The sequence below is a fragment of the Python bivittatus genome, unplaced genomic scaffold (assembly GCF_059951505.1).
Source record: "Python bivittatus isolate LINGU-HERP-01145 unplaced genomic scaffold, Pbiv_v1 ctg000240_np1212, whole genome shotgun sequence".
NCBI lineage: Eukaryota > Metazoa > Chordata > Lepidosauria > Squamata > Pythonidae > Python > Python bivittatus.
In genome coordinates, this window is record NW_028277051.1 from 83,771 (window position 1) to 102,973 (window position 19,203).

At 46.2% G+C, this 19,203-nt stretch overlaps 1 protein-coding gene across 2 annotated transcripts; it reads left to right on the forward strand.

The window, feature by feature from the left end:
- The first annotated feature begins 1,921 nt into the window (after positions 1-1,921).
- On the forward strand, positions 1,922-18,158 carry YWHAE (tyrosine 3-monooxygenase/tryptophan 5-monooxygenase activation protein epsilon). 2 transcript variants are annotated; one of them, XM_088138627.1, is made up of 7 exons: positions 1,922-2,129; positions 5,358-5,557; positions 7,910-8,016; positions 10,162-10,368; positions 10,697-10,833; positions 15,621-15,666; positions 16,680-18,158. In XM_088138627.1, exons 1-6 carry the CDS (start codon positions 2,066-2,068, stop codon positions 15,626-15,628), a joined length of 723 nt encoding a protein of 240 aa, XP_087994753.1. In that variant the 5' UTR covers positions 1,922-2,065; the 3' UTR covers positions 15,629-15,666; positions 16,680-18,158. The 2 variants fall into 2 exon arrangements, with proteins under 2 accessions (XP_087994753.1, XP_087994752.1); XM_088138626.1 differs by lacking the exon at positions 15,621-15,666 and having other exon boundaries at positions 1,923-2,129.
- The last annotated feature ends 1,045 nt before the right edge of the window (positions 18,159-19,203 follow it).

The following is a 19,203-nucleotide window of genomic DNA, read 5'->3' on the forward strand; positions in this document are numbered from 1 at the left end:
GCCATGAAACCCCAGAGCCAGTCCAGAAGGATACCATGATCGATGGTACCAAAGGCCACTGAGAGGTGAAGAAGAGCAATGACAAACACACCAACCCCATCCTGCTCCTGCCAGAGGTAATCTAGAAGTGTGATCAAAGCCATCTCAGACCCATACCTGGGTCTGACCATCAGCCTGGAGAATTCCACCAACCTGGCCACGGAATCAAGGAGTTCAGGCAAGGAGGCTGGTACAATAGCAACCCAACTGAACCATGGAGCCCAACCTAACAAACAAGGACTTACATCAGGCAATCTGAGGAGCAGTGCCTCTGGAAGCCACCCAACTATTTTGTCACACAATTGTCACACCTCCACCCCTGCCCAAGGGTTGAAGCTGATGCCACACCCGAAACTCAGCTGGGCACATCTCTGAGAGGGGAACAGGCCTCAAAGCCCAGTCAGGTTTTGATAATACCCACTAGGTTGGCCCTCTCATCCATGCTAAACTCATGGATGAGGTCAGCCTTATTATAGACGAACCAGGCGTTCATTAGCAGCAGCCATCAAAAACCCGGATAATCGAAGTTCTGCTAGGCAGGACTTAGAGTTGAGACTGGAGGGCTGGAACACGCCATTGGAACAACATACCAGAAGCGTATACCCCAAGAATGGCCTGCCCCGTCCCCCATATCTCTCCCCAACCATCAAAACAGTGATGTTTTGGCTCACCCTCAATCCCACAGAACCCACAGCATCTTGTGGTCATGCGATAGCCATTTGAGACCTTCTTTGCTGGCCTCCTGCAAACGAAGTCAGTGGGGAAGCTGGCAGGAGGCTGCAAATGGTGACCACGTCAAGTCCTCGCTTAACGACAGCGCAGGATTTGCTTAACAACAGCAACCGGAAACGCTGGAATTTCTGTTGCAAGACCCTGTCACTTAGCAACAGAAATTCTGGTCCCAACTGCCGTCATTAAGTGAGAACTACCTGTAGTGAAGATGAGTGCAGAAACGATCTCTGTAGTCTCTGAGGACCCCCGGAGGACGGAAGAGGCCCCAGAACCCTGGAGAAGAGCAAGCGCCTTCCAAGGGTGGGGAGGAAGACCCGGATAATCAAAGATCTGTCAGCTTAAGGCCTGCGCTGGCCAAAGTCCTTGGAAAGACCGTCAAGCTGCGCATTTACGAGCATCTGGCTAGGCCTGCTCCAACTAACGGGACTAAAAACGAATCGCGACAGATTAACCCGGCCTCCTTCGTTCACAGAGATCGGGGAACGCGGGAGGCGCACGGGCCTCGCAAACGTCTCCGAGGCCCTTGCTCCTAGCAGGGGAAAACGTGGGCTGGCGACGGCGTCGAGCTGGCGAACGAGCCAAGCCGGGGAGCGGCCGACTCTTCGGGGGAGAGGTGGGCTGGGCGGCGGCTGAAACGCGGCACGCGGAGAGGACCCGGCCCGAGAGGGGCCAAGTTCCCCGGGCCGGCGCCGGGCACCGCTGTCCCGACCCAGCGCTCTCCTGGCGCCGAGACCAGGCTCCGTCCGCTCGGAGAAAACCCCTTTCCCTCCGGCCCCGCTCTCCGGCAAGGCGAGCCGGGCAGCGCTGCCGCTGCCTTCCGCTGGGCGGCCGCAGCCCCCATGGCGGGCGAGGCGGCGCCGCGCCGCAGCTGCTCCCGCGAGGCCCGAGCGTCAACGGCACCGATTCGCAGCCGCCAGAAGCACAGGCCTGGCCCAGGCTCCCTCCGCTCCTCGCCCTCCCCTCGCGCGCGGACTCTGAGCGCGTGCAGAGCGCCGGCCGCCCCCCCCCCGAGCCTCACCGGGAAGGAGGGATCCCCCGCCTCCTGCCTACGGTAGCCCAGCGCGGCTCCCGCGTCCGGTCGACGGTTGGCAAGGGCCAGCCGTTGCTAGGGAGGGAGGAGAGGCGGGGTGGCGCATGCGCGCGGCGCCCGCACTGCCCGGATGTAGCGGGAGGAGGTGCTGCCGCCATCTTTGCCCGGAGAGCAGTGAGAGCTGATCGTGGCTGAGCCCCCCCGCCGCCGGACCATCGGTCTCCATCCGCCCCGCGCCGCCGCCCTCGCCCTCGCCCCACGGACATGGACGACCGGGAGGACCTCGTCTACCAGGCTAAGCTGGCCGAGCAGGCCGAGCGCTACGATGGTGCGCGGGGCGGCGTCGGCGGGAGAGGGGGAGAGAAGGAGGGGCGGGGAAGGGAGGGGAGGGCGCGAGGTGGAGGGGAGGCTGCGGGCGCCGGGCTGGGGCGAGCCGAGGCGGCCAGCGTCGGACCGGAGCCGGGCAGCGGGGCAGCGGCGACAAAATGGCGGCGCGGGCGGTGAGGGAGGAGGCAGCAGGGCGGGAGCGCCGGGCGGGGGGCGCAGACAAAATGGCGGCCGCGCGCTCAGGCGGCGTGGGGGGGAGGAGGAGGAAGCCGCGGCGGCGCCCGGGGGACCAGGCTCCCAGGCTCGAGGGCGGGGGGGGAGGAGGCGCCCCCTCCCCTCCCGAGCCGCAGGGCCTGCCCGCCGCTGGGGCCGTTAGGTCCCCTCGGCGGGGGGTCCGGACCGCCGGCGCCCCCGAAGCCGCGGGGGGTGAGGGGATCCCGAGGCTGGGGCGCGGCCTTTTTCTCGGGGCGGATCGCAGCGCGAAGACGGAGCGGCGCCGGGGCTCGGGGCGGATGCCCTGGATTGTGGGCCGAGGGCCCGAGCCCGGACGCTCGGGGTAGGTCAAGGAGCCCGAATTGCTGGGGCTGGCCCCAGGCTGTGCCCGAGGCAGACCTGGGCACCTTGGCTGGTCGCCGCCTGCGTTCTCCTGCCCCTCTTCGCTGCTTTCCTCTGGCCCCTTCCTTTCAGTCTCCCTCACGATGCTCCTGCACCACGTCTCGTAACGTGTTTCTCTTTCTCAAAATAGACAAACCATGCAGAATCAGTAGTGTGCTGACCCTTCTCAGACTTTCGTTGCTGTCCCCCGGCACGTATCTGGCTGGGGGTTTCTCTGCCTAGCAGATCAGATCTGAGAAAGCAGGAAAAAGCCTAACAACCTTGTACAGAAAGCAAGAACAGGAGACCGACCAGTTTGACAGACCAAATTCCTGTTGCTTATTTTTGTTAAGAGTGTATGTCAGCAAAAGTCGGTCAGTGAGCAGGCCAGCAACCTGCCTGGGAGGATATAGGTTCGTATGGGAATAACACTCATTTTGGGAATCACCACCACTTCACATGGGACGTGGAAACAAGCAAAAGATCAGTGTAACTCCTGTACCTCAGATCCTTGTGCTACTGGCCACTCACCTCAAATACTTTAAGGGTATCTCTAGTCCATCCAATAGCGAACACTCTTTGGGCATGAACCTAAAAAAGAATAATGTAATAAAATCAGCAATACTAATCATAAGCACAGGAATGCAGTATGAAATTAAGAATAGTCATTCCAATATGTTGGACCTTAACCAGGAATGGGTCAGAATCCTTTATGGATTATGGAACCCCTAAATAGCGTTGCTGTAGTTTGCATGTGCTTCCCATCTAAAAATATTGACAAATTGTCATTTAAGCTCTAAAATAGGCTTAATTAAGTATTTTGAAAAAACATATTTCAATGGAAAATCAGGATTCTGCTCACAACCCTGAGCCTGTGTACTTTGCATCATTGCTCACTCAAATGTTAAAGTGGCCCTGTAGACACCAGAAGGCGTTATCTTCTTAAATTCTGCAGTACATGGGAGATGTGAAATAGCTTTGCCTGATGCTGAAACATTCAGTGCTGGGTTAGGTTCCTAGAAGAGGGCATACCATAAATGGCGTGTCACGGTGGAAAGTATCAACATTTTGGCAGAGATGCCTGAAATTATTTAGGGATCCAGGCAGGTGCATATAAGAGAAGATCATAGTCCTGGAGTTGTAAAAGACCTTAAAGGCATCGAGTCCAGCCCCTTGCTCAGCACAAGATCCACTAAAGCATCATTGGCAGATGACCAGTCAGCCTCTGAAGACATCCACTGAAGGAGTACTTGCCACTTCATGTGGCAGCCTGTTCCCCTGGCTGACAGCTCATACAGTCCAGAAGTTCCTCCTGACATCCAGCCTGACCCATTGGTTCTGGTCCTGTCCTCTGAGGCAATAAAGAATCACTTCACTTCTTCTGTGTGGAGTCACAACTGCTATTGTGTCTCCCCCTCAGTTGTCTCTTCTGTAGAAGAAGAACTTTTCAACTGTTTCTTAAACAGATTTTTTAACTGTTCCTCATGGGCCTTGATCTTCCGGCCATTCACTATCTTGGCTGCCATTCTCCAAACTCACTCTGTATCCTTTTTGAACTATGGTTCCTAGAGCTGGATCCAGGACCCCAGATAGGGTCCGTCCAGGGCAGAGTAGAGGGGAACAGTTACTTCCCATAATCCGGAGTCTGCTTTAGTTTATGCATCCCAAGAAAGCATCGCATTGCTGGCTGATATTTAACTTGTGGTGGATAAGGACACCCAGATCACTTTCACATGTCCTACTGCCAAGCCAGGTCTCCTCCAGGCCGCGTTGTTGTTATGTATTAGGTATTTTCACTGCCTTGAGTTAAATATGAAAAAGGGGAGATAAAAATCTAATAATGATAATTTAAAGGTATTGACTTGATTCGTGCCCCAAAAGAATATGGGACGTAGTATAGCTAGAAAGCACAGGCACGTGATCATCTTGACTGGTCCTCTTGAATAAGCATCAAAGCTATCACTATCACAGGGGGCACATCACTAATGGAATGGGCAGGTGAAATAAAGTACTTGTGGCTTTAAGTGAATCCAAGCATGTCCTAACTTTATTTGCTAAGCAATTACACATCCACCCCTTGTGTTGGGATGCTCCCTTTCATATCCTCCATAGTTTCCTGTAGCGTATGTTAATTTCCTTTCTTCATGCTATAGCAGAGAGGAGGGGAGCGGGTGTGCGGGCGATTGCAAGAATTTGTTTGAAGTAGAAGCAATCCATGGAGCTGGCAGCACTTGGAATCTCAGTCATTCATCACTCCAATTGCCACTGCTGCAGCTTTGCTTTCAGGGCTACTTAGCATAGCATTGCTGATCTTGATGTCTTGAATGTAGCATCAGAAGGCTTCGGTTAGCACTCAGTCAGCCTATGTCATAAAGTGTTTTGCTGCATATGTTTACATTTGCTATAGAAAGGCCTGCTCTTTGTGTCATGTATCCTACATGTGTTGTGTAGGATAAGTTTCTGGGTTTGAGCTGTCAGTATTGGTTTCATTTTTAATGGATGACAAGTTTATTCTCGTGTTTGGCACTAGAGGCCTGACATGTGTGTATGTATCTGTGTGTGTGTGTGTGTGTGTGTGTGTGTGTATATATATATATATATGTATGTGTGTGTGTATTGTGTGTATATATTTTAGAAATGGTTGAATCAATGAAGAAAGTGGCTGGAATGGATGTGGAGCTGACAGTCGAGGAAAGAAACTTGCTGTCTGTTGCATATAAAAATGTGATTGGTGCCAGAAGAGCCTCCTGGAGAATAATCAGTAGCATCGAGCAGAAGGAAGAGAACAAAGGTGGGGAAGACAAATTGAAGATGATCCGGGAGTATCGGCAAATGGTGAGTGCTGCTGTTGTTGTATCTCCTCATTCCCCCAAATCATGCTTGAATTGTTTTGTTTTGCAAGGTTTGTATAGCAGTGACATCTGGGTAGCATGAAGCTGCAGGTGCCTTTTTATACCTTTTTCATCCACTATTGGGTATGTGTACCACAGCCTTTGTAGTTCTTGTGGCATTCCAGTGCAGCTCTTCTTTTCTCACTTTAGCCCAACAGAGGGAGGGAGGGAGGGCTGGCTCTGTTTCTGGAGATAGGAATGGATTGCTATGGACAGGAGCTGTAGAATCTGTCTGGAAACTTCTGACTGTCTCTCAAGCATGCATCTTCTTTTCAGTGGTCTAATAAATTGTGTTGAGTTGCCGAAAGATACACTCCTTCCTAGAGACTTCAGTTCTTTGAGCGTGGCTCTGTGTGTAGCTGAAACTGAATTGTTCAGTTTACTTGAGCATGTTTACTGGCTATGGAATAGCTGTTGAGGATGGGACAGAGATGGAATAAGAGCATATCATAGTGTGACATGTTATAGGTCTTGCTTGTTTATAAATGGAATTTAAGTTCCACTCAGATATTGGGTTGGCTTAGGAGAGGTGACCCTTGTCCCTTGAGGAAGGGGGCACTCCTAGATTCCTAAAATAGATTCAGGAAATGGGATGTCTTCACTGTTGTAATGCAGATTTTCAAAACGTGAAATTTTGGTAGCCTTAAATAGAAACTTGAGATACTTAGGAAGAGGTATATAATTTCTCATGCCATAGGCAAATTCTTTGTACATGTTGCTCTGTCAATTAGAATTGAAACTAATCTATTGTGATATTCTGGACATACTGGGCAAACACCTCATTCCAGCAGCAGCCAACACTGGTGAATCAAAGATTTTCTATTACAAAATGTAGGTACCAGATTGCAGACACAGAATGTGTGAAAGGGACTTAAGCTCCCTAACCCTGAAGACCATTTATGTTATATGGCACTGAAGGCAACAATTGCACCCCACTTGTTGGATCTAGCCAAAATGGCCTATTATTATCACTTCTTGCTTTGGGGCAGAGGGTGGATAAATGATTCCAGGAAACTCAAAACTCAACGGGACATAATACCTGTTGTTCTCTGCTTCCTTGACTGTCCTCCGTCCTTGTTTTCAGCAAGAATGCCTCCAAACATGGTGATTTCAGCTAATGAGAAACTGTTGAACCCTGTAAATATATCTGAATATTTTTTTTAAGGTGTGTGATTTAAACCTTAATCTGGACACTAATAATATTGGCAGTGTTTTCAAGTCCTTTTCTAATTATCCTAAATAATGAGCTTTCCACGTTGATGCTGTTCAGCCTAGGGCGATTGGTTTGCATAGGAGGGTGTTATTATTCCTTTGGCTTTGCAGAGGTCATTCAAGTGTGTGTGTGTGTGTCTGTCTTTGCCTTTGTAGGGTTAGAGCCAGGGCCTCATGGACTTCGGAGTCAGGTGGTGCACTCCCTGGACTTGATTTTGAGGCAAAATCTGAGATTTCTTTCTGTGAAAGGAAAGCAGATGTCTATGTTAGGGCAATAGAGCCGTATAGTTTTCTGTGTGCCTTGATCGCTTGCACTGACGAACAGTGTGGATGTGCATCCTCCTCAAAGGCTTTCCAGATATTTACAAGTTTTGAATATCTTCAGTTCCTAATAGAAAAAGATTAGGCAAATTAGTTACAACAACTGGATTTATTTGGTTGTAATATACCCAGGCTGATGTGGTACTGTGATGGGCAATCCCTCACAGGATCAGGCTAGATCTCTCTCTACAGAGCTGCCTCATATCAGGCTGCTCTGCTCCTTTGCTCAAGGAGCTTGGGGTAAGGGAGTGATGCATTTCAGAACAGCCGGGAAAACCTGATGAGTTTGTGGCACCTTTACATGTTGGGATCAATCAGCCATCTGGTGAAACTTGTACCCAGGAATAAACCCAATCATTGCTTTTTCAGTGCCCTGGCTTTGGTGCTCTAAGACAGAACCAGTTGGTCAAGAAGCACCCCTGTTTTCCATTTGGGTCAAGAATGGAGTGTAACAGCAGCAGGTCAAAGATAATGGAAGGATAGATATCCCAATCTAGTTTCCCAACTTCTCCTGTAGGTACTGCTGGGGGTGGTTGTTCAGGTCAGCTACATAATGCTGGAGCTACCAGCTGTAACTCAGCCAGCCGTATGGGGCAAATCCTTTTCCAACGCTGCCTTCTGAAAGTATTGGTCATAATTTGACTAGAGGGCGAGGATGGTTGTTTTCCTCCTGCTAATACATTATTGGCTGAATTCAGATTTAAATGCTTTGATTAAACATAGGATCTCTGAAATCAGCTTTCTTTCTTTTTTCTCCTCCAAGGTTGAGACTGAATTGAAACTAATCTGTTGTGATATTCTGGATGTACTGGACAAACACCTCATTCCAGCTGCCAACACTGGTGAATCGAAGGTTTTCTATTATAAAATGTAGGTACCAGATTGCAGGCACAGTGTGTGAAAGGGAATGTGCCTTAACAATGCTTCTTATTTGTGGAAATCCTCTCCATCATAAGAAACAAGTCTGAATGATAGAAACTAGTCTTTTTCTACGTGGATAGAGACATGGAACAGCCTGGTGGTAGGGAAGCCAGTTTATGCGTGAAGAAAATGGGCAGAGCTTCCACCTGGCTAGGCAGGAAGACAAGCAGGAGGGAGAAACAAAGGATAAAGAATAATTAACAGTTCTTGCATTTTTGTATCACATATCTAAGTTTTTCAGCCCATATAACCCAGTTAACTCATAAATGCATTCTTCCCCCCACCACCAATATATTTTAAAGGCTTTTAAGGTTCACTCTATCTTTCCAGCCCTTCATGTGTTGCTCTTATTTTAGCCTTCAAAGAGGCTGAAATGAGTCTGCCTGACTTGGCTTTTAGGAACTTTTTAATCACAGCCCCATATTGATTAGGTGGATTATAAAGGGTTTTATGGAGGGAAGCAGTAATTAAGATAGTTGTGTATATAAGTACTCTGTATTTGATAATATTGCAGTCTTAAACTAGTAGGGTGGGCTATTTACATCAATTTTAATCAAGTATTTGAATATGAAACGGTTGAGCTAAGTTTTCCTAACTCTTGCAAATCTGATCACACATTAGTTAAAATTAGAAAAGTATTTCAATATATAGGGTTCTTGCAGACACAGTTAGAAGAGCTTAGGCCTTGGATAAGTTTGTCATTTTTTCCCTTTCCAGTGTTAAATCTGTTTTATTCTGGCTTGGCCACCTCTACCCTCACAGAAAGAAAGAGGGAAACAGATAGGAAATTATCATGATTAGTGGCTTGAAGCAAAGTCTGATAGTTGCTGGATCCGCTTGAGTGATTTATTTTCATCTGGTGAAGATGAAATATGTATTTAGTAGGAACAGTATAAATATTCCTATTTTGAGAAGTGATTGGATTGGTTCTTTTTATGCAGAAAAGCCTTTTAACTCAGTGATAGGGTTTGCACAGAAGAATAAGCCAAGATTTGGGGAATCTGTCCTTGTGTCATCATGAATGTACAGCTTGCTTGGTTCTTCTCATTAATGTAATAAATTGTATAAGCTTGGGCTTCCTTTTCAATTCAAGATGAATTGAACCCAAGTCCTGGTTTCTGTTTTTGCTTACATAGAGAGAAATGAGCTAAGATGTTCACTTTGGGCAAACAGGTTTAAGCAGGTTTATTTATTATATAAAGTTTATGTCAGTCAGTCGTGAAAAAAATGCAATTTGGTCTTTCAACTGACAGACGGACTTGCCCTACTTCCCCTCCCACTTCTGCTTCATTTATTTTTATCACAATGCAATATTTAGTTGCTGGGAGGGGAATCAAGGGAGAGTGCAGTAATCATATGTGCAAGCTTGACTTCATTCTTGGCAAACCATGATTCATGGGAATCCTGGGTTATTGTGCCATGCAAATGTAGCCAGTTAACAATAACAGTAATAATAATGTATTAAATTAATGTGCCACCCAACTCCAAGTGACTCTTTAGATTCTTAACACTTCGTTAAAAACAAGAAAACAACATAAAACAAAAAGGAACAAAATGGCAGAGATAACAAACCTGGATAGAAAAAGAAGAAGAAAAGGGAGCTTCAACCACATTCGCCAAAGGCCTGGGCAAAAAGCCAGGTCTTCAGGGACCTTTGAAACACCAGTAGGGCGGGGGCTGTTCAAATCGCAGGGGGAACCTCATTCCAGAGGGCAGGCACTGCTACAGAGAAAGTGTGCTTCTGCGGTCCCAATAGATGGTATTGTTTAATTGAAGGAATCTGAAGCGTAGTGTCAGGATATTAAGATCAGTACTCCTTTAAGGTAAAAACATTTACAACATTCCTAAGAAGTAAAAATAGGATTTATCCTCTTTATATCTTTTCTTTCCATCAGAAATAACACTTGGGAATGGTTCTCAATAAAATAGAAATGAAATAATGAGGTTATGTTTAAAATATTAAAATTCAACCATTTATCCCATGAGTTAGAAATAACAGCACTGCAAAGAGATTGAAATCTACTTCAGCAGTAAGTCTTCTTGCACACTCAAGACCTTGACTTACTGGCGATTGCTTTTTCCTTCCTTATCCAGGAAAGGGGACTACCACAGGTATCTTGCTGAGTTCGCCACAGGAAATGACCGAAAGGAAGCTGCCGAGAACAGCTTGGTGGCTTATAAAGCTGCTAGTGATATTGCAATGACAGAACTTCCTCCAACACATCCCATCCGCTTAGGACTTGCCCTCAACTTCTCTGTTTTCTACTATGAAATTCTTAATTCTCCTGACCGTGCCTGCAGGTAAGTAAGCCACACAGAGTAATAAAAGAAGCTGGAGTTACTAGGAAGCAGCGTACATTAGAGCCCTCCATCCCACAGTTTTGGGGAACTCCAGACCAAGGCTGTCCTTGGATTGGTCTGGAATACCACCAGAGGAAGAACAGAAAGTTTCAGAATTCCCCAAAAGGTTGCATCTGTAGGCACTGGCAGGAGATCAAGCCAGCTCCTGAAAAGGGAGGCTGTTGCAGCAGTAAGAGACACGGGTGGGGATCTTTATTGCCAGGCTTGAGGTTTTATTAGAGCTGCTCCTTTGACGTGCTTTGCTACTGTAGTCATCCTCTGGTTGTAGGTTGGCAAAAGCCGCTTTTGATGACGCAATTGCAGAACTGGATACGCTGAGCGAAGAAAGTTATAAGGATTCTACACTTATCATGCAGTTGTTACGTGATAATCTGACACTATGGACTTCAGACATGCAGGGTGATGGTGAGTAGCCCAGTTAGGTCCAGCCTTCCCTGTGGCCTCAGGTCAAACTATAATTGAATATGAACATATCCCTCTGCATAAGCCTAGGCAGCTTGGAACTAGGAATGCTTAGGGGCTGGATAGGGAGATATTTTCTGAAGTGAGAGTGGAATAAAAGAACTCTATTCTTTCCTCTGTGGGGTCATCTTCTCTGGCAGAATAACCAGCCCCAGAGAGTCCTTTTATAGCTGTATAGTGTGGCATGCAGTTCACAGATGGGAAGAGGTACCCCCTTCAGCGTACATATAGGAGCTATCAGGGCTTGAACACATCAACCCCCTCTCCTTGCTTGCACCTTAAGCTGTCCTTATCCACGGGGTTATTACTAAGGTTCACACAGTGACTTTAGCCAAGTATCTAGAAGCCAATAAATTGCTTTTGGGTGGATTCTGCAAACTGCTTTGTTTTTTATGAAAAGGATAGGGAATATAGGAAGAAACTCAAAAAAGCATTCTACAGAACACAGGCCAGTCTTAGGTTTTACGTCTGGGAAGGATCTTGAGCCATTGCACAGAAATGTTAGGGTAGACTTGTCTAGTTTCTGCTGTTATTTTCAAAACTTCATTCTATTGCAGAGAATTGTATCTTTTATATCGATCCCTCTGTGGCACTTGCTTCATCTCATCAAAAACATACCTTATATGTGCAATCCGTTCTGTGTTATTACTTGAGAAGAAAATGTCCACAGAATGGATTAATCTAAATTATTATTTTCAGCCACCATATGAGCATCTAAAAGATAAAAAGATTTTAAATCCTTCCAGTCTGGTTTCTCTCTTTGGAATGCATTTATCTCCTGAATAAGGAAGCATTGCTGAAATTTTTGCTATAATTAAACCATTGTTTGGCAGTTGAATAGTATACAGTGGTGCTTAAAAGTTTGTGAATCCTTTTGAATTTTCAGTATTTCTGCATAAATATGACCTAAAACATGATCTGTTCTCCACATGTCCTAAAACTAGACAAAGAGAACCAAGTTAAACAAATCAGTCAAAACATTATATTTTTTATTTATTCATTGAGGAAAATTATCCAAAGCTACATATTTCTGTATGTGTGTGAACCTTTACTTTCAAGAACTGGTGTATGTCCCCCCCCACCCTCCTTGGGCAGCAATAACTGCAGCTGAACTGCAACCGTTCCAATAACTGTTGATCTATCCTGCGCGTTGGCTTGGAGGAATTTTAGCCCAATCCTCTTTACAGAACAGCTTCAACTCGGGGATGTTGGTGGGTTTACTCACATGAAGTGCCCACTTCAGGTCCTTCCACAACATTTCTGTCGGTTTAAGATCAGGACTTTGACTTGGCCTTTCCAAAACATTAACTTTCTTCTGCTTTAACCATTCTTTGGTTGTATGGCTTGTGTGTTTTGGGTCATTGCCTTGCTGCATGACCCACTCTCTCTTGAATTTCAGTTCACAGATAGATACCCTGACATTTTTCTACAGAAGTTATTGGTACAATTCAGACTTCATAGTTCCATAAATGATGGCAAGCTGTCCTGGCCCTGAGGCAGCAAAGCAGGCCCAGATCATGATAGTGCCACCACCACGTTTCACAGATGGAATAAGGTTCTTATGCTGGAATCCAATGTTTGCCTTTCAGTAAACATAACACTTTTCATTCAAGCCAAACATTTCTGTTTTGGTCTCATCTGTCCACAAAAATATTCTTCCAATGGCCTCTAGCTTATCCACATGGTCTTTCACAAACTGTAGACAGGCGGCGATGTCCTTTTGGAGAATAGTGGCTTTCTCCTTGCAACTCTGGCATGCACACCATTGTTGTTCAGTGTTCTCCTGATGGTGGTCACATGAACACTGGCATTCATCAATGCAAGAGAGGCGTTTAGTTCCTTAAACATTACGCTGGGGTTCTTGGAGACCTCCTGGAATATTAGATGCCTTGCTCTTGGCGTGATCTTGGTTGGTCAGCGGCTCCTGGGGAGGATAACAGTGTTGCTGAATTGCCTCCATTTGTACACAATCTGCCTGACAGCGGATGGTGGAGTCCAAACGCTTTGGAAATATATTTTGATACGGCCTAATGGCTAATCAGTAATAAAGAATGAATGAATGAATGCTACTCTTTGGAAATAGTTTTGTAACCTTTTCCAGCCTGCTGAGCATCAACAACTGTTTTTCAGAAGTCCTCAGAAATCTCCTTTGTTCAAGCCATGACACACTTCCACATACCTGTGTTGTGAAGATCAGACTTTGATAGTGAATACCCAGAATTCTGTTTCAATAAGGCAGGACCTCCCACACTTACTCCTGATTATCATTCCATTGATTGAAACATTTCTCTAATTTCCCCTTCCAATGAACTGATAGTCCTAGAGGTTCACACACTTTTGCCAGACACAAATATGTAGCTTTGGATCATTTTCCTCAATGAAATGAGCAAGTATAATGCGTTTGACTCATTTGTTTAATTGGGCTCTCTTTATCTAGTTTTAGGACTTGTGTGGAGAAAAGATCACATTTTAAGTCGTATTCATGCACAAATATTGAAAATTCAAAAGGGTTCACAAACTTTTAAGTACCACTGTATATATAGTCCTGGATCATATGCAACTCATCTAGTTTCTGCACTGCAGGATTATGTCTGTTTCAAAGAAAGATTTTTGTTTGGTGCTCTGTATTCATTTAAAGTAATAAGCAAGATCTCTGTCATGAGGCAAAGGTTAGAATTAAACATGTTTACTTCCAAGAAGGTCCCACTGAATAGCAGGGGACACAGTTATAAATAAACAAGCATAGGACTCACAACACTTTGGAGAAGAAAAGCTGGTGGGTGAATAAGCAAGTTTTGTAATTTGAAAATTGAAACTGACTTTGAGATAAGGTATTTGGAAGGTGTAATGTTCACCAAATGTACCGGATGGTATTCCATGTATACAGGGTTGAGGTTTATGAGTTTTGATCTGATAGGAAGCTGACAATATGAAATTATTTCCCCCATATTCTCTTGGGTCCCATATTCATCTTTAATAAGCAGGGTTTATTGCTGTATTTATTTGTTTATCTATCTATCTGATGTTCATTCCAATAGCTTGAGGGGGTTTACAAGAATATGTATATTGCATATAAAAATGTAAAAGCATGTATCACTTTGGCAGCTTTGAAACAAAGCAGTATAATGTCTGAAACTCTAAAAAAGTAGGTTTTAAGCCCTCTCCAGTGGAAACTGATTCCACAGCATGGGCCCCACCATGTCACAGAGAAAACATAACTTGCTGTTTATGCTAAATGTGTCCGTGGTGAAAGCCACAAAATGTACCCCACTGAGGATCCAAGAGTTCAAAGTAGGCCATACAGTGGTCCTGCAGTTCATTTGGGCCTCAAGTATATAAGGCTTTATACACTGAAAATGAGCCCCTTGAATGGGGGTTGGAAAGCGACTAGCAACCAGTGTAGCTGGTTCAACCCAGAGGTGATGTAGCATCTCCTGGATATTCTACTCATCATTGATGCAGCTTAATTCTGGGTCCATCATCTTCAAGACCTGTTGGACTAAGACTGCATTGCAATCTCACCTTCAGGCTATCAGCACATGGATCATTGAAAGGAGGTTTCTGTCCTCCTGGTAGGAGTATTAACAGTGCAAACTTAATGCTAGTGTGTCTGAGAACATGCAGAGAATTTTCCTTTCTACTGAACAGCACAACCTGTTCTACCCAGTAAATGCATCATTGGCTATCTCAGAGGATGTACTCATTGCCTTGCTAATGCTGTTCTAGTTTGTCCCATCTCTCACCCCAGTAGTTCTTCAAAATTAAAATGTGCTCTTTTTGTCCTGTTGCAGAGTGCACTTTTTGTTTTATTCATTCCCCAGTCTTAGTGAAATGAGAGCTGGGCGGAGGCTGGAGAGCTTATTCTTCACCTGCCAGCCCGGCTTCCCTACAGCATCTCCAGTAACAGGAGGCTGGATAGATAGCTGGGCTAGTTGGTCTTTTCCTCTTAACCCAGGTTGGGAAGGAGATTGGGGGGCTTATCAAAAGCAACACAGAGAAAGGGGGTGCTCACCAGACTTCTGGAAGGAAATGCTAATGGCTTTTGCCTGAAGAGAACGGTGTTGCTTGGCAGCAGAAATGTAGACGGCCTCTGCAGTTTTGCACATGTAGTCTCCTGCTGGGCCATAAGTGGCTGCATCCACTGTTTCCAGATTTGGTAGGTTGCCATCCGCTGACTTCAGTGGTCAGACAGTATCCAGTCAGCTGGTCCCTGATTCAGACTGCAAATCCTGGCTAGTCCTTATGTCCAAGACTTCTTTACCTGGAAAAGCTGCATAATGATCATTTAGGTATTACTGTTCTTGGTTTGTGCTGCCCAATACAAACCTGTTGCTTTGGGAAATGGCTGCAGGAATAATCTGCCTCCTCAGTTTATATCTTGCTGGCTGGTAAATGCTTATTTACAGGGGCAGGTTGAGGAGATAGACTTTGGTTTCTTGGTTACTGTCCTGTTTGCAGAAAGTGCTGTCCACTGAAAGGGTGGCGGCTTCAGGTTCTATGGTGGGGGGACCAGGGGCAGAGGACAGTGTGTCTGAAATGCAGGGGCCCTGTATCTGGTTGCATATATCTCTGCTCTCCTGTCTTCTGATGCCTTGCAGTTTCAATGTTCAGCAAGTAGATTTGGGCTGAAGTTCATCCCTGTCTCACGCTTTTGATAAACATCATAGTCAAGCTCATGAGTTACCTTTTCTTAACTCCTATTTTTTTTCCCTTCCTTTTCCATTGTGTAGATTCTTAAAAGGAACTCCACCTGTTCATTTTCTAATACTCTACTTTGTAAGTCTTCATGATGACCCTGGGGAATATCTGTTTTCCTCCTTGTCACTCACTAATCATGCTTGCATCATGCTTGCATCTCTGACTCATGCCAGGGCTATGCACCAGCTCTTGTCTCCCTCCTGCCCCCAGTGAAGGTCTAAGGGTACAATCAGATCTGGCATCTGATACTCATGTGGGATGCTTGACTGTACACCCCCACAGGTGCTCAGGCCTTTCAGTGCATCCCATAACTGTAAAGGCACAACCTAGCCTGCTTGTTTCCTCTGAATTTAGCCTTTCTTGACCCCCATGAACCAGCAAGTTGGACATGTACACATCCCTTTTACTGGCACAAGAACGATCCCTGAAGTGTCCATAGGACTATGGCATTGTGAAAGCTGAGCTTCTCTGCTGTGGCCATTGCATGTCAAGCAATATTAGATGTGTGTTCTCTTGATTTTAGGGATTGTGCTTGTGTGTGGAGAGCCAGACGCAGCTTGCTGGTGGCAGAATGCAGTGGGGCAGTCCATTTCTGTTGCATGCTTCAGTTGGATCAGGTGGCTCCAAATTAATGAGAAGCATGGAAACATCTGTGGTCAAACGGATCTTGAATCACTTTTGGCCACAGCTGCTTGTATTTGGGGTTGCAACGTAACTAGAACCTTCTGTTAGTGGAGTAGGCTTGCAGGATGAACTAACATTGTATTGCTGATGAGATTTTGACACTGAAAACTGTCAAAGGACTTCCTTTGTCCTCACTTGATTTCCTTGTGGAAGTCCTTTTTCATGTGGAAGGGAGGTGACTGTAGTTGCACCCAGCCATACGCAGAAAGACCCCTTCTCGGGGGTCGCTCCCTTGATAGTTCTTTATCTCCACCACCACTGTGCTGTACATCTGTCTCTGCCATATCCGGGGCGGAGTGGACTGGCCCTGCTCGGTGGGAGGTTCCCGGATCCACCAGCAGATGTCTTAAAGGTAGGGAACCTGCTTCCCCCAGCCGTGACCTGACTCTTTTGATTTTCCTTCCCAGGTGAAGAACAGAGTAAAGAAGCGCTGCAGGATGTGGAAGACGAGACCCAGTGAGACATCAAGGCCAATAAAAGCCCCGTCTTTGTCCCCCTTCTACCCCACCCCTTCCCCAAATCCCCTCAGTCTCCCTGGGAGCCATCTTACCTGACGTTGTGATGGGCCCCAGAATTTAGGTTCCTACCCTGTTGGTTTTTTTTTTTTTTTTTTTTTTTTTTTTACACAGTTGAAAAGTTCTTTAAAAGGCAAGAGTGAATGTCTGTGGATTTTACTGGTGCCAGCTTTCAGTTTCTTTAAGACACTAACCGGACTGGCTGCATAGAGGCTTTTTCTGCATTATTGTGTGTCTTCTGTCAGTTGGAGGTAACATCTGGAAGCCATTAGAATTCTAGGGAAGGTATTTTGCACTGTAACGTGCAGATGGTGGCATTTTTCATTTTTTATAATTGTTTAAACAATTTTATACCAGTGTTTAAAATTGGGCGTTCAGCTTGAAGTTACAGGTTTCATTGGAACAGTTCTTATAATGGTTTTGCTGTAAAACAGAACGAAAACCAAAACTGCTGAGGGATGGTGCTGGTAACGGTTCACAATCCGTGGCTGCTCATTCTTGCCTTCTCTTTACTTTCCCTCCAAGCAGGTGAGCATCGAAGGTGGCGTTGAAGAGCCTGCATGTGTGTTGAGTATCTTTCTCTCCCTTTCCCTGCCCTCTTCGCTAGCTCAACCTCTTTTGTTCAGTATGTGTAACTTGAAGCTAATTTGTACTACTGGATATCTGACTGGAGCCACAGATACAGGATCTGTATTGTTCTTACTGAAACACAGCATGGAATTAACATTAAACTTAAATAAAACAACCCTAAATTAAAATGATGCCAAATACTACTGCTACTTTACCCTGGTCCCTATTCAGCAAGAGGTGCAGGCAGAACAAGTAGCAGGAAAAGTACCGTTTATGGAGAGTTGGTGGCTGTAATTTCATTAGATGGCCTCAGCCAGCATTTGTGAATCTAAATTTGTGACTGGATGCAGAGCACCATCTTCCACCCTGAAGATAGTACCTGCTTCACAATGGCAACTTGAGGCGATGCTTCCATCCTGTAAGCAGATAACTGGGTCAGGTTGAGCTAGAGCGCCTCTTTGAAAATCGAGCCGTATCCCCTCTCTCCCCCTCCCTCCCTCTTCCTTTCTCTCGCCCTCTGATTTTCTTAGCGGCTGCTTTCTTCCAGTGTTCATCTCAACTTATACCATGTTCATTTCTTTTGGCCACGGGTTGGCAAACATTGGAAGGATTGTGTGGAAATTTTACATACACTCAGAAACATTTTCCTTCAGTGCTTTGGCTCTTTTTTTTTTTTCTGTGAATGCCTTATCACATACCTCTGGTCTGACCTGTATCCTTGCCTTTTAGTTTCATTTGGGATTCCCCTTTGGACTGAGCAGCAAGTCTGTTGGATAAATAAAATACTGTGTAAAGATTCTGCACCTTGGCGCCCTCTCTGCAAAAGCCTTTCAAAAGTGGGAAATCTTTCAGTTGTAATCCAGCATCGAGCAAGCCTTTCACCTCTTGCCAGAGCGCCATTGGGAGTGCTCAGAGCGTGCCCTGAGTGCTGCTGGAGAGCAGTTACAAAATACGCATGTGTAAGAAGGCAGTTTCCCTGCTCCTATGGAAGCTACACACACATGGGTTTGGCCGTGTTAAATTGGCAGGCACCTTCCTTAGGCTAGAAGTTTCCTGGAAAACTGCTGTCACTGGAGACTCTTGTTTTACGGCATACTGACTTCCAAGATACTGTTTCTTAATCCCTGGTTTTACCAAATGCAAAAACACCATCGGGTGGGGCAGGGAGGTGGGGATGCGCAGCCTCTGCGTGCGCTGTAGTGCGCACCCTCTTCCCCTCTCACTTGGAGCACGAGAAGCCTTCCAGATTTGCAGAGCTGCTTATTTTCCACCATTGGCCCTGCTCTTACAACCAGAATTGATACAGCCAGACCGTAGATTAGCTGGCTCGCCCTGCAGTGATTCCAAATAGTAATAAGGCCTAGTGGTTCTGTGACCAAGTGGGTGATCCTGGACACAGCCCATTTTGGGCAGCCCTGGCAGTGGGAGTGTGTTGCCAAGGGCAAGGTGGGGGCCTGTTGAAGGCTCTGCTCCATGTAGGCTGCTCTTGCTGTGTCTGGGGAGCGTGAGCCAAGGAAGCAGCTTCACATGAACGGATTTCCCGGAGCTTATACCCAGCAGCTTGAACGGCTGTAAGATTTCTTTCTCTTGCCCTTTCTGTTGGGCAGGGCAGGGCAGAGAGACCAGTTGAAACTTAGGAGCACAGCTCTTCTTTCAAGTGGCTGAATGGGTGACTGAGTCAAGCTGTAGGCTTGTTGAGGTCACGTAGACTTCCAGAACCAGAGGGCAGGAGCAGAAAAGGGCAGGAGGCTAAATGTGCAGCTCCATAGTTGGGAGGCTTGACTCAAGCCAGGCAGGTGCCAACTGAGCCGTTGCTGCTCCTTCTGATCATAGCCATCTCCCAGTT

Bases quoted from the DNA above. Each gene is read 5' to 3' on its own strand.
- YWHAE (XM_088138626.1), top strand. From the start codon at position 2,066: ATGGACGACCGGGAGGACCTCGTCTACCAGGCTAAGCTGGCCGAGCAG. The intron at 8,017-10,161 runs GTAGGTACCAGA...TTCCTTATCCAG, and splicing joins AAGGTTTTCTATTATAAAAT to GAAAGGGGACTACCACAGGT. The intron at 10,834-16,679 runs GTGAGTAGCCCA...TTTCCTTCCCAG, and splicing joins TTCAGACATGCAGGGTGATG to GTGAAGAACAGAGTAAAGAA.